The 14,965-nt window shown below is 42.7% G+C and overlaps 1 protein-coding gene across 1 annotated transcript; it reads right to left on the bottom strand.

The window, feature by feature from the left end:
• Positions 1–1,639: 1,639 nt before the first annotated feature.
• Positions 1,640–8,234, bottom strand: LOC139757849 (uncharacterized). The gene is made up of 3 exons (XM_071678748.1): positions 8,162–8,234; positions 2,560–2,687; positions 1,640–2,063 (listed from the first exon to the last, which is right to left on the bottom strand). Exons 1-3 carry the CDS (start codon positions 8,171–8,173, stop codon positions 1,874–1,876), a joined length of 330 nt encoding a protein of 109 aa, XP_071534849.1. The 5' UTR covers positions 8,174–8,234; the 3' UTR covers positions 1,640–1,873.
• Positions 8,235–14,965: the final 6,731 nt, after the last annotated feature.

The following is a 14,965-nucleotide window of genomic DNA, read 5'->3' as shown; positions in this document are numbered from 1 at the left end:
TTTACATTTCAGTATGCTGTCCTCATTTACTTCTTCCTCGATGAGTTTTTTTTCCATCATTTTTCCACAACTCTTATGCAATGAAAATGCTTTTCTCAACCCATCGCTCTGACATGCGTCCTCTGTTTATTACCGTTGAATTAATTTACTATCCATCGAATGCGTCTCCTTTTATCCCTGTCCAGTTTTTCAATCATCCTTCCATGCAGTACAATGTCTAATGCTGTCTGACAGCTCATATACAAACAATCTACTCAGCCTTCTCTTTTGTCTACAATTAAGCTCAGTCTCTCGTAAATCTCTGAGAGACTTGTTACACATGACCTCCTTTTCACGACACCTTGTTATCGCTCACGAAGGTAATTTATAATTACTCCTCTGCATCATGTCGTCCATCTACTTTATGAATACCAGTATCATTCATTACCTTACGGATCACACTCGTCAGGGAGACCGACCTGTATTTCGTCACCTCCTCCTGGTCTTCTATCTTTTCCACTCCTTTAGTACATTGCATTCTTCCAGCGACGTACTGAACAGTATTTCAGAAGATCTGTCACAATTATCTACACACAGCATCAACACCTACGGTGAAATTTCATCAACACCAAGAGCCTTTTATGGGTCATGACTCTTTAACATTCTAGTAATGTCTTTTCTACTTATCTCAAGACCTCTTTTCCTACTCTAAGTTACTCGCGTTTAGGCCAGAATGTCTTCCACTGTGTAAAAACACTTTTGAACTTGTCATTCAGCTCCTCTTGTATTATCCTCTACAAGTGATTCTTCTAGTCATATAAGCTGCATTCAATTAATAATTCTTACTCCAAATGAACTGATGGAAAAGTTTTGGAGTTCCTTCATCCATATTTCCCCTTTTCTCATCCTGCTGTACCCATTCCTTGCTCTTTAATACCTATATCTTCGTGTGTATATAATCACCTATTAGTAATTACATATATGTAATTCAGACACCGCCATTAACCAAACCTGAGACATGAACTAATCACTTAATAAACGTATATTCAGGTATATCTATCTAGATTTTCTATGTGTGATCCACTTTGAAGATGAACAACATCTGACTGTTTTAAGCAGAGCTCTTGTCTAAAAACCCTCACCACTTTGTATCCTCTCACAGAAAACGCTGTCCAGCCGACAGATGGGTCGCCTGGGACCCTGGTGGCCGAAGTCTGTACTATTTGCATAAACAGATGTGTCCAAAATCTGACGATCATGAGTAGCTTCTTGTCCTCTATACCAGTTATACCTCGCGCAGTGTTGATATAATTTCGTTTCTATAACTGATGCTTCCGTAGTTTAACGATGTTCTTAGTGGAACGAGTTTGTCTCATGAAAAAAATATCTTATTTTGCCGTTTTCTTTTCTACCGACTTTGGTTGGTCTGGCGACTGGAAACACACATATGTCGGGAGCTTCGTAGATCTAGCGCTTTCACAATGTTGTGCTCTTATCATTAGATGTTTCAGTTTGATAATAGAGAGAGAGAGAGAGAGAGAGAGAGAGAGAGAGAGAGAGAGAGAGAGAGAGAGAGAGAGAGAGAGAGAGAGAGAGAGAGAGATGCAATATTGACATCTTTTACAATTCCTGGGTTGTCCAATTATAGATAACTACGCCATCATTCATCAACGTTTATTTACAGAATTACATTTACATGGGTAAGATTCCTCAGGTCAGGTGGTGTAGCCTCCTACGGTGCGTCACGTTGAAGGGTTTGGTAAACCAGGCAACAATTGTCTGTGTGTCTTGTCATTTACGCCAGACGTTGAATCGGGCTCTCAAATCGTGTGTCGACAACGTGGCTGAAATTATCATTTTTATTTATCTATTTTAGGATAGTCGTCCTCAATGTCTATTTGTCATCGTCGTCGTCGTCGTCGTCATCGTCGAAGTCATCATCATCGTCACCGTCGAGGTCGGCCTGGTCCCCGTTAGCTGGGACGCCGTTGGAGGAGGGGACAGCATTGGACTCGAGGACACGGTAGCCCTTGTCGTCAGCGATGTATTTGACTACGAACTCGATGCCTTCAGGGCTCTCCCACCTGCAGGGAGACAACATGATCAGACATTAAGAGAAGCATCTTACGAGCCTATGAATATATATATATATATATATATATATATATATATATATATCGCTTACAAAAGACTAGTATCCATCTATACTAACCACAAAGTCACCATTCATGAACATTTAATTTCTTCATTAATTGCCTTCGCGAGGGGAGGCCCAGCAGACTTGCCTCATCAACTCAACACACAGGAAGGTACCTCGCAAGCCGCCTCCATCCAGAGACCTTTACGAGGGCTTAAGGAAAGGATTCTAGATCCTGAAAACTTGCTTTTCCTTTATACAGAGATTATGCAAATGTTTTTGATCGATGAAATAAAAAAGTCTACAGTTCCTCTCACTTGATAATAACGATAATTTTGGAATTTTTCGACACATCTGGAGCGCAACAATAAGTTACGCTGTCTGTGCATCAACCACGTCTGCAGCAGCTAGTGATATAGCTGGCACGATGGATGGTAACTCACTTGTACTCGCCAGTGACGGAGTGTCCAGCAACGCCCTCCTGTTCGTGCTCGGCGTCGTCGCCCTCGAAGTCAAAGATGTCCTCAGGTCGAGCGGCGGCCAGAGCAACCAGGCCCAGGGCAATGATCAGCTGTAGATGGGAGAAAGAAGACACCAGTTAGTACTGCTGCAACGTGGATGAAAATAAGAACCTACCGTTGAATTATTTGAGGTGACTTTCTACTCGAGGTGTATCCACAAGAGAGGTTGAGTTCGGTCACACAATAGTCCATCTGTTACCGGAATGAGCGAGAGACTTCATGGAGACAGAAGGTAAGACCCGTCTAGTTCACCTTAAGCTGACCTCGACGTGCTGTATATATAGACCTTGATGATAACAATACGTCTTCTCAGCCGTGACTCCTCCACACAGACAGTATGAGTCTGTACAGAACCTCTGGAGAACCGATCAACCTTAAGGTCTCAACCTTGCTAGAAAATTACACTTTACAGTTAATAGTTCTTCCCTTTATCGCTGCTGCTGATTTTAGGAATTAAATGTAACCATTATCATTGCCTTCACTGGGTATATCATCCCGATTATTATCTATAGCAAATGAACAAAAGCACAGTTCGAACGATACACCAGTGTTGGTTTGCAGTGACGGGTAATTTTTTTTTTCTTAAAAGAGCTGTAAGGTCGAGCACGTCCATTGTTTGACACCAGACATTCAAGAGAAAAAAATTTCAGGAATTTCTGTAGTGTGTGTGATCATGAACACGAGTGACGGGCGTTTTCTCTAAGAACTAACAGCAATATCAAAAATTCACATATGGTTACTGGTACGGATATTACACACGTGTAATCTTCCTTGCTCATAGAAAAATATTCTGGAAAACAGGTTTTTGATGGAGATGAGAGACAACGAAGCTGGTTTGTTTCATGATGAAGGTGAGTATCTCGACCCCTTGCTGGCAGACCTGAATGTTTAACGTGAAGGTCCTTACCCTTATAGGTTAACACCCGAGGATCCCTGTCGCTACTGTAGACGAGACTTAAGAACCTTGTATTCCCACTGCAGGTGAGACATCCGTTCTTACTACTACAGGTGGGAGGTGCACAGCGTTAGCAGAACGTGTAGGACGGATATGGGAGAGCGTTGGTAAGTCTATGTTGGGCATTGCTGGCACATGAGGGACAGTGTTGATATGGTTGTGAGTGGAGTATGGTACACTTTTAATGCTATTGTTTTGTCGATATTTGTTTGAAGTGTCCCACTCAGCCTCTTTCTCTAGCTGTCATATATGACGTACAGAAACCAGGGTAAACGCACAGACCAATTTTTTGGTTTCCCCGGACTGCTACACATGCTCTGCTCTAGCTCGTTGACAGCAACGACATCCTCCTTTAATACCACATCACACCAGTTTGTTCTATTCTATGCGCGTTCCAAACCATTCTATATGCCCAGAATCTGACACTTCAAAGTCTCGTTCACTACAGTCTTCCAACTCTTTCCTGGTCTTCCTTTCCGTCTTACTTCCTCCACTTCTGCCACAAAGATCCTCGTCGTCATCTCTTCTTCGCTCATTCTCTCCATATGTCCAAGCCATTTCAGCACACTTAGGTTAGCGCTCGCAGTTAGACTGCGCTTACCACCACATCTCACTCTTGAAGTTATTTCTAACATGATCAACCTGCCTCACACTACATGTTGTCTTCAAACATTTCATATCCAACACGTCCTTCCTCTTCCATTCTTTCGTATTAAGGACACAAGATTCGCATACTTGTAACACCCTCGGGACTCTAATAACTTCAGACATACACATCTTTCCCATAACAAACAATAACCTATACTTACTCTAACCGTTATGAACTTAGAACTTTATTCTTCTTTCCTACTCTAAGGCTCACTTCAGCTCCCATGGTTCCATCCACTGCCATGTTCTTAATTCAGTCCACTTTCTCCAGGTTTTCCCCAATCGAATTCACACTCAAACCATCCTGTCTTCCCCTCGGTACGCTCATTACCTTATTTTCATTTACAGTAACTTTCAATTTCCTCCTTTCACTCTCTCGCAAACTCGAACACTATCTTCTGAAGCTTCTCTCTTAAGTTTGCCACCACGACCGTATCATTAGTATACAACAACTGACTCAGCTCCCCTCCCCTCAAGCCATCCATCTCCAGAATGACGGTATACTCACCTTTCTCACCACTCTATCCATGAACAGATTAAACAGCCATGATGACATCATGCACCGTGATGTAGACCCACCTTCGCTTAGATCCATTCACTCTCCTCCCTTCCTACTTGCACACATGTCTTACTCTTCCATCGAAACCAACAGCTTCTTTCCCTACATTATACGTTCGTAACATCTTTCACAAGGCATCGCAGTCAGTCTTACCATACGCTTTCTCCAAGTCCTTGAAATCCGCATATAAATCCTACTCTTTGTCGACGTATTTTGCGCACCACTTCTTTCGTAGCAGACACCTGGCCACACATCCTTTAACACTCTTGAAGTCACATTGTTCCTCTCCAACCCGATTATCTGCATATGCCACCATCGCCTCAGTAATCACTCTCCATACAAGGCATATTCAAGCTAACCTATACCTCTGTGGTACTATTCAAACATTCTGCCTGTTTCTACACAGTGAAGAGTCGGACTAACCAATAAACATCGTCACCCTCTATCTTGAGAAACCTGACTGCAGTCATCCACTTTTGCCATTTTGCCACACCTCATATTGCGTAAGGTTTTTACCAGCTCTTCTCTTTTTACCAAGCCATTCGACATGTCTCCTTAACTTCGCACACCACTCCTAAAAACCCCATCACAAAATCTCATGTCATCTAACCTATTCAAGAGCCTCAAAAGTTTTACTCAATCTGTTACCCCTTCCCAATCTGCTCCCCTTAGTGATGCTCCCATTTGCCCTCTTGTTCTCCTTACATTATTCATATCCTTTCTATACTATTCCCTTGTCCTCCTTTCACTTTCTCTTGTACTCCTCCAGATCATACGCACTCTTTCCTTGTAGGTACCGTCCACACACACCTCTCCTTTTTACTTCCGCGTCCCACCACTCACTCTCCTTCCTCATACGTCCTCGCCCAACTTCCGCATACCACCCTCCCTTTGCGCATGTTAACCGCAACTTTCCTAAGTTTGTTTCATTCAACCTCACTTTACATTACTCTCCACTCCGTCTCTCATGGTATCTCTACACACAAGTCTCTTGTCCAAACTTACCCACTTCCATTGTCTTCGTCCCATCCAAGTCACTTCCTCTTTTTCTGAAGCGACACAAACTTTCATACTCGCTCCGACCAAGAGACGATCAGACATCCCACCTGCTGCCAATCACAGTGCATTCACATCCAGCAATTCACCTTCGCACAACTGTTAATTAGTACATAATCCAATAATGCTCGTCGACCCCCACTCCCCTTAGTATACCTATGTGTAAACCTTCTTTTTTTAGACAGGTCTTCCCAATCACTAATTCTTTTTTCAACATAGATCTCAACAAGCTCTTCACCACTTTCACTCAAACCCAGTTCCTCACTCCCCACATTCATGCTCTGAACTCCCGCACCACCAAATGGTGCATTCAAATCCCTCACCATGAGGACTCGATCCAGGCATCAAAGTTACCCAAGCGGCAACCATGTTCTCAAAATAATCGTCTCTCCTCTTCATTCTTCTTCCAACCATATGTGTCAGCAATAAGAACCACCCGCTTCTAGTAATCTACTTTCAGTCTGACTCACGTCAGTCTTAAACTTTTTGCCTTACACTCTTTCACTCATTTTCTCATTTCACAACTCCTCCTCTATCAGAACTGCCACCCCCTCTGCTCCTGTCCTCACTTAAACCGCAAAACATCGAACATTCCTAAACCATTCTTCCTCCTTCCTCTTGAGATCAGTCTCACTCAGAGATACATCATACCAAATCAGAGTCAAACGTACCAGTCATACTATCTATCTCTTTCATTATGGTTATATCCATCATTCAGACAACCCAGTCGTTCTCTCTTGGCTATTTCTTCTAATCCTTCTTCGGGAAAGTGTCAAATACAAAGCCGGGAGGGAATGCTTCACAAATTACATAATTACCCCCAACCAGCAGCATTGTGTCATGAGTTAGTTATTTCAGTAAATTTCGACACCTCGAGATTTTCCTGTGTCCGACCTGTTCTGGACGAGTGTTATGAAGAGCACAGCCTCGCTGAGGTGAGGTTGACTGGTGGTAGGTAGCAGCTAGAAATCTGAAAAGAATGGGTCACAGTGATTTGATGACCTGTTCATTTTTCCCTGCTCAATTTCGACGAATTAACCAGAAAAGTTCAACAAGAAACACTGAAGCAGTTCTTTTTGAGTCGTTCTGATTATCTTTGCTGATATCTTCTAAATATTTCGGAGATTACTTTTTGGGAAGTTCTAATGATTCCAAATGATTATCATTGATTAACTGTAACTGCTGTTGTATTTGCTACATACAAGGATCAAATTCCATTTAGAATGATGAAAGAAGAAAAATGAGTGGCTACGTCGTGTATTTTTTGAGGTGGATAAAGAAGAGAGTTCCGATGTTCTTAGGATTCTTGAAATTACTTTGGAGTCGATTCCTATTGAGAATACACAAGCTGAGACGAATCGCTTGGTCAGGCCAACAAGTTTGGTTGGTACGTTCGTGTAGCACCACATACCTACACACCGCTTTTCTTGATATATGTGTATGTAAACTAGCTGCAAACTGTTGCTCAGCGTTGTTCTAATCTTAATGTGGCACTTCAACAGTCCTTGATGGACCTGTGTGGTGTAGCGGTTAGCGTTACTGACCATGACGCATGTCGCAAGGCTCAGATCCGCATAGGTATGAATCCTAGCCGCAGTGTACCCACCTGATCATCCTTCACTCAAGGCTGGTCGATAGACTGGGTACCTGGTTTAAGCAAGGATATATGTATATATATATATATATATATATATATATATATATATATATATATATATATATATATATATATATATATATATATACATATATATACGAACAAAGTGCATATGAACGCGCATCCTCAAGGGTCCCGTGGTCGAACCTGGCTGCTGGAGGTTTGTATTTGTGTGTATATATATATATATATATATATATATATATATATATATATATATATATATATATATATATATATATATATATATATATATATATACATATATATATATATATATATTATCCCTGGGGATAGGGGAGAAAGAACACTTCCCACGTATTCCCTGCGTGTCGTAGAAGGCGACTAAAAGGGGAGGGAGCGGGGGGCTGGAAATCCTCCCCTCTCGTTTTTTTTTTCAGTTTTCCAAAAGAAGGACCAGAGAAGGGGGGTCAGGTGAGGATATTCCCTCAAAGGCCCAGTCCTCTGTTCTTAACGCTTCCTCGCTAACGCGGGAAAAGGCTAATAATATGAAATGAAAGAATATATATATATATATATATATATATATATATATATATATATATATATATATAATGAGAGCATTCAGGTTCATGTGGCGTCTCAGCCAACATAAAAACATAATATCAAATAGTTATTGTGTACTCACCAGGACCTTCATGGTGGGAGTGTGAGAGGGTCTGAAGGTGTAATGTCTTCAACGCTGCCTCGCAGGCCCTTTATACCTCCTGCTGGAGACCGACCTTCACCTCCAAACGTCATCAGATTGGGCAAGTTAAAGGGTGGGGGGCGGGGACTCAAACCACGTAAATAAAAAGATAATGATAATAATTCCTTTCATTATTTACCCTAACAAGTTTCAGTCAATAAACATACTCAAGTTAATTTCTTTTTTTGTCTTTTGTCTTTTATCCTTTATCTCTTTTTCTTATCTTTCGCTTGGTCATAGGCATAGGATGCTCCCTTCTGAGCCTACAGTAGGCGAGGGGAGGCCCCACGACCACGCCTCTTATCAAAGGTCCTGACCTGCATATTCCTGAGCCGTGTGGCCTGATACTGTTACACTTTAGACGAATCACCAGGGTTCAGGGCGGCCTGGCCGTGTACAGGCGCTATCAGTGTCAGTCTTGGACGTCAAGAATGCAGTTGAAACGTATAAACTGCCTAAGGCATGACTGAAGTAAGATATCGGGTTTTTAATGTTGGTCTCTTCTTAAAATGGTTTACATTCTCAACCAGTTTGTTGTGAGCAATAAGGTTCACTAACCTAGAGGCCGCCCAACGAACCGGATGTAACGAGCAATGACAGTAGATGGTATAAACAATAGCAAATATTACGTGGACTATGTGCAGCTACTGAGTACAGTGATTACAACACGCGTCACTGTATTCTCAGAAGTCTATGATATCATAAAAGAAAAATCTACAGTTCTTACATGAGAATAGAATAATCTACAGTTCTTACATGAGAAGTAAAAGTAAAATCTACTGTTCTTACATGAGAAATAGAATAAATCTACAGTTCTTACATGAGAAATAAAAAATCTACAGTTCTTACATGAGAAATAGAACAAATCTACAGTTTTTACATAAGAAATAGAATAAATCTACAGTTCTTAAATGTAGATAATTGAAAATCAATGAGATACGCAAAGAGATGATTATGTAAAAAGACCCACAGATGTATTGAGGATGAGAAGGATACAGAAAAGTGAGAAGTCACAGCAAACGCTAATTTCTCAAGGATATGCCTTATGCTGGAGGATGAAACTATAAGGGAAAAATATTAGTCAGCACAATGAAAAAACTAAATGAAAAAAGAGGAAAATGTACAACTGGTCCGATCCAGATCATTCTTGTCACTTATCCAGTTATCTGTGTCGGATAGGAATGAGTTGAATTAGTCAAGGATTATGAGATTAGAAAAAGAAAAAGTTTATACAACCAATCATATGTGAGTGTTCAGTTCTTACAGAAAAGATATAAACTTCTGTGTAGTTATTCCAGATAATTAACACATCATCCAGTTAGTCTTCAATACGCCGAATATAGTTATATAGTTATATAGTTATATCAGATTCTGTTTAGTCTCAGCTTTGTTTACATATTTCATCAAAATCTTGTACTGCTAACTTCTATTTGAGTTTTTTTTGACAGTCTTTTGTTCTGCATGATCACTCGCAGTATTTATATATTGTGCTTGTTGCTCATCTTCCCTTCTACCTATTTGACTAGAGAGAGAGAGAGAGAGAGAGAGAGAGAGAGAGAGAGAGAGAGAGAGAGAGAGAGAGAGAGAGAGAGAGAGAGAGAGAGAGAGAGATCTAACCTAACCTTATCTCATAACAGCAGGTCGATGGTAGACAGTGTAACGGAGCCCGTGATCACCTGTGTCAGATGACCGCCTCCCATGCAGCAGCTGGGCCTGCCAGGCGTGTGTGTCCACGACTGAGGAGGTTAGTGGGCGGCGGAGGCGGGAGTGAACCACAGAGGGAGTCAGGGCACCAGCCATACCAGCCAAGACACCTCACCAACCACAAGCCTGGCAACCCACAACACCTCACCAACCACAAGCCTTACGACCCACACCTCAATAACCACAAGCTTTACAACCTATAACACCTTACCAACCACAGGTCTTACAACTCACAACACCTCACCAAACACAAGCCTTACAACCCACAACACCTCACCAACCACAAGCCTTACAACCCACAACACCTCACCAACCACAAGCCTTACAACCCACAACACCTTACCAACCACAGGCCTTACAACCCACAACATCTCATAAACCACAGCCCTTACGAGTCACAACCCCTCACCAATCACAATCCCTCATAATCCACAAACCTTCATCACCCACAGCCCATTACCATCCCAACCTCTCGCAAACCACAGCAACTCACAAGTCACAAACCCTCACCAACCACGACACCTTACCAACAACAACAACAAAATTACCACCCACAACCACCCTAACAAACCATGACACCTCACCAACGACAACCCATCACCAACCACAACACTTCACCAGCCACAACCCTTAACCAACCACAACCCCTTATCAACCACAATACCCCAACAATAACAGCTCATCACTAGCCACAACATATCAATAAACCACAACCCTTCATCGCTTACAACACTTCACCAACCTCAACCCATCACCAACCACAACACCTTACCAGTCACAACACCTCACCAGCCACACAACACCTCGCCAGCCACACAACACCTCACCAGCCACACAACACCTCACCAGCCACACAACACCTCACCACCGGCAGTACTACGGAAGTTGTGGTCGTGAGTGTAGTGGAGACCATGAACTTCTCCCGGGGCTGCGGCCGTGAGTAGTGGCTGTGTAGTATGTGTCAATCAACCACCAGGAGCAAGAAGTCTGGCCCACCTCCCGCCCGCGCCTTCGTCAGCACCACTGTTCTTCTCCGTGATTCAAGGACGTATTTTTAGTCTCCCAAGAGAACGATTTTAAGTCCTTGTATTGTCGCTCCTGTGAACAGTTATCCACAGGAAGGCCAACGTACCGTTCATCATGACCGACCCACACAGCTATGACTTACATCGGATAACAATTCCTGTTCTTTGTTGCTGTACTGGTGGTTTGCAGTCCCTCATCGATGAATTCTCACACGACACCACGGCAAGGAAAAAAAGGTGACCATTTTCCCCCACCCCTGCAGTTTACGCCATCACGGAATCCAACGGGCGATGCCACTATAAAACACTCCTAAACCCGGCCATGTACACACATGAAGCATGGCAACCACAAGGCCCGTAACCAGCTTCGCTCGTGGCCACACGCTACAAAATAACTGCACTTGTCAAGAGAAGAGGAAACGAGAACTTTGGTATACGACCTCATCCCCAGATTACAACGCCTGGCGACGCTCGAAGCAAACTGGAACCAATAGAGAGAAATGAGAGGCGGTGTTCTTTTCCAACACAGACCTGGAGGGGAAGACGTGGGAAGAAATATAAGACGCTTGACATATGGTACCGTAGGATTGGTGCAGCCAAGTACAATCTACCACCACAAGTTACTAACAGTATCAGAACCACTTTGCTAAATACTTGATCCTTTCAGCTGAGTTTCAAGTTATGATAACAGAGATATGTAAAGAAAGAGCGACAGATGTTCACCCAAAGGAACACCTACTCATTTCCCTCTTCCAAGCGCCAGGGAAAATATTGCAGAAAGCAATTAACGTTAGACTAAGATAACATCTATAAGATATCATCCTTTACAACCAGACTCACTCTAGTTTCTGGAAAGTTAGAAGCATCACCCCCTGCAATCGCAACTGCTCTAGCAAAAAATAAAAATGCAATGGCATAATAAACTGCACATGTCATACAGAGAGACGTGAGCAAAGCCAACGATCAAAAGTGGACGAGAGGTTTTCAGTACAATCTATTACATTTAGAAGTGCCAGTGATTACCGACAGGCTACTACTCTACTTCCTTAACCAACGTCCTGCCACTGTCGCTACAACTCTACAGCGCCACCTCTACAACGTTACCAAAATTTCCTTTCCCAAGCAGGATTCCCCACCAAAGGCAGCTGCTTGTCATTAGTACTATTCATAATTTACATTTTCCCTCTAGTAGGGATCACAAGTTTGGCTATCCTTTATGCAGGCGACGCCACTGACATAGTAGTGTCTTAAGAACACACTACGCGAACACAACCAAGTAGCGGAGATCGAGGCAACCAGACGATGGAGCTTCGAATGAGACGGGAAATTAAAAACACAAACATAAACAGATTCACTAGTGTGACGCTGGAGAGACTGAAACCTGGTGACATAGTCATGACGGTGTAGTAACCAGAAGATCTGTAACATTCCTTAACCAAATTAACATTACCGGACTTAATAGTAAAACAGGTCAACAAATGAATCGCTAAAACGTAAAGCATCCGTGACTAACTTGTGCAGATTCTGGCATCTGCCTGGGAGGCGAAGTGATGAAGGCCATGATCCTCCCTATACTTACCTACTCCACAGCAACCATTCGCCTCACCTTCAATGTACGCCCACTAAAGCTACAGAGGTGTACAAAAATGAGACTCTATGATTCGCCACTGATGATAAATACCACTATATGGAATATACCGCAGAACAAGATCAAAGCTTTAAGGGAAAACCAACCAGGGTATATGTGAGGGAAGAGATGAAGAAAACGAGGCAGAAACCAGATCACACGCACACACACACACACACACACACACACACACACACACACACACACACACACACACACACACACACACACACACACACACACACACACACACACACACAAACACGAGAGTCGTCCGAAGGGCAAGAAAACTATCTATCCAGCGAACCACCCACACACCTCAGTCACATCCACATCATACGTCCATACACTATCTATCTACTTTCTGTGTCTGGATTGTACCTTCCCCGTTCAACCACTTTCGTTCACCGCCCCCCCCCCTCAATCTCTCACCCCCTCACCCCGAAGACGCCTAATAGAAAAAAAAGATGAGTTGAGAAGGTCACACAAGAATCGTGACGATGTGGAGGGAAGATCCGACCACATTGGATCCGTGACGATGACACCCCCAGCAGGGTATCATTACCCCGTCTGAAGCAGGAACACCTGCGTATTCAGAGAACTGGAACGGTGACGTGAGCAGGCGAGTTATGGCAGGACGTGAGGCTGCGGTGGGGCATGTAGTGGTGAGGGACGTCCCATCCATTACAATCATAGCGGATCACCAAACACCATGTGGGAGAGGTGGTGGTGAGGAGGTGTGCTCCAATTTACCACCCTCCTAACGGTCGTCACACAGAACACCCACAGCACTTGCCTCGAACGAGCTGAGGGCGGCAATGGCTCATGTGACCATAAGGGATGGCTCTTCCGCTATCACACTGACCATCATGGAGGGCGTGTCACCAGAAGATAAGATTCAGTTGAATAATTGGGTCACAAATTTGTTATTGTAAAAAGGTATCGGAGTATTGGATTAGATGTACCAGCCTTTGGAGCTGTTGTCAGTAGACTTAACCACCAATGCAGAGAGAGGCTTAGAACACTCAGAGCTCTAGCTGGCCCTAGACCACAATTTAAGGCCAAGGGCAGAATGGTTCAAATAATGTACATCGCTTACATCCGCTTCTGGTTGATCATGCTGCGTCTCTATTTGCTCTGATACCTAATAGAAGGCTTAGAAGGCATATGGAAATACAGAATGAAACTATAAGAATCACCTTGGCTGCCCTGAAACATCAAAGAGTCTAAAGAGGAGGAAAGGTCTTGGTCTTTCTAATATCAGAGACAAAACAATTAAAGTCACTCTTCTTACTGGGATCCGGATGCTCAGGCAAACGCATCTTAGGCCATGTAAGGAAGCCTTACAGGCATTCTTTTCAGATGGGGTACATCCGTCCAGGTGGGTTGCCACAACTGCTTTTAGGGTGAGAATGTACGGCGTTCATACACTTTACCATGTGATCCAGGAAATGTCTATCGTGTACCATGGGCAGCTAACCTATTTGATGTCATTGTTCCCACCTTCCTTCCAAAGACTATACGCGATCATCAATGGAGTTGTTAACGATACACCAATTAAAGTAGTTGAAATTAGTACCATAGATACGTTTAAGCGTAGACTTAACAAATATTTCGCCTTAAATATACGATTTACCAAACGTCACCTTTACCGACAGATCACCATGAGACATTTTGCCTTACTTGCTCAACAGGTCCAGCTTACCTTTCAGTAACGTGATCATGGAGGGTTTGAGGGAGGCAAATGCTGCTGAACCAGTTACGTGAATAATGACATATGCTGCATGAGTTGGTTCAGTATTCACTGGATGTCAGTGAACTGTCATCAATACCCTGTCTTGGTCGGTTATAAAGGTTTAGAGTCAGCGAACCCTAAGCCACAGGGACGTGCACACTTATACCACATAAACAAAAGTGTTTAATCTTAATCAGTTTACTGAGTGTGGCTTACATGGTACGTAATAAGTTTTACCGTATATTCAGACGTTCCTATGCTGCAGGTGAAATTCTCCTGCCAAAAACCATGATGTAGAAGGAAGTCCTCATTGCCATATGTTATAATTTCACTTGATAGGATTGGACAGATGGTCAGACACTTATAAAGGAAGGTATCGTAACAATACTTTTCCCATAGGAAGGAACAGAAAAGGGGGCCGGGTGAGGATATTCCCTCAGAGGCCCAGTCCTCTGCTCTTAACGCTACCTCGCTGAGGCGGGAAATGGCGAATAGTATGAAAGAAGAAAGGAAATATATATATATATATATATATATATATATATATATATATATATATCGAAGGTGCTCGTTCTATGCACTTTGTTCGTATATATATATATATATATATATATATATATATATATATATATATATATATATATATATATATA

The sequence above is a fragment of the Panulirus ornatus genome, chromosome 28 (genome assembly GCF_036320965.1).
Source record: "Panulirus ornatus isolate Po-2019 chromosome 28, ASM3632096v1, whole genome shotgun sequence".
Lineage (NCBI taxonomy): Eukaryota > Metazoa > Arthropoda > Malacostraca > Decapoda > Palinuridae > Panulirus > Panulirus ornatus.
The sequence above is the reverse complement of the archived record's forward strand: the minus strand, read 5'-3'. Positions and strand labels throughout refer to the sequence as shown.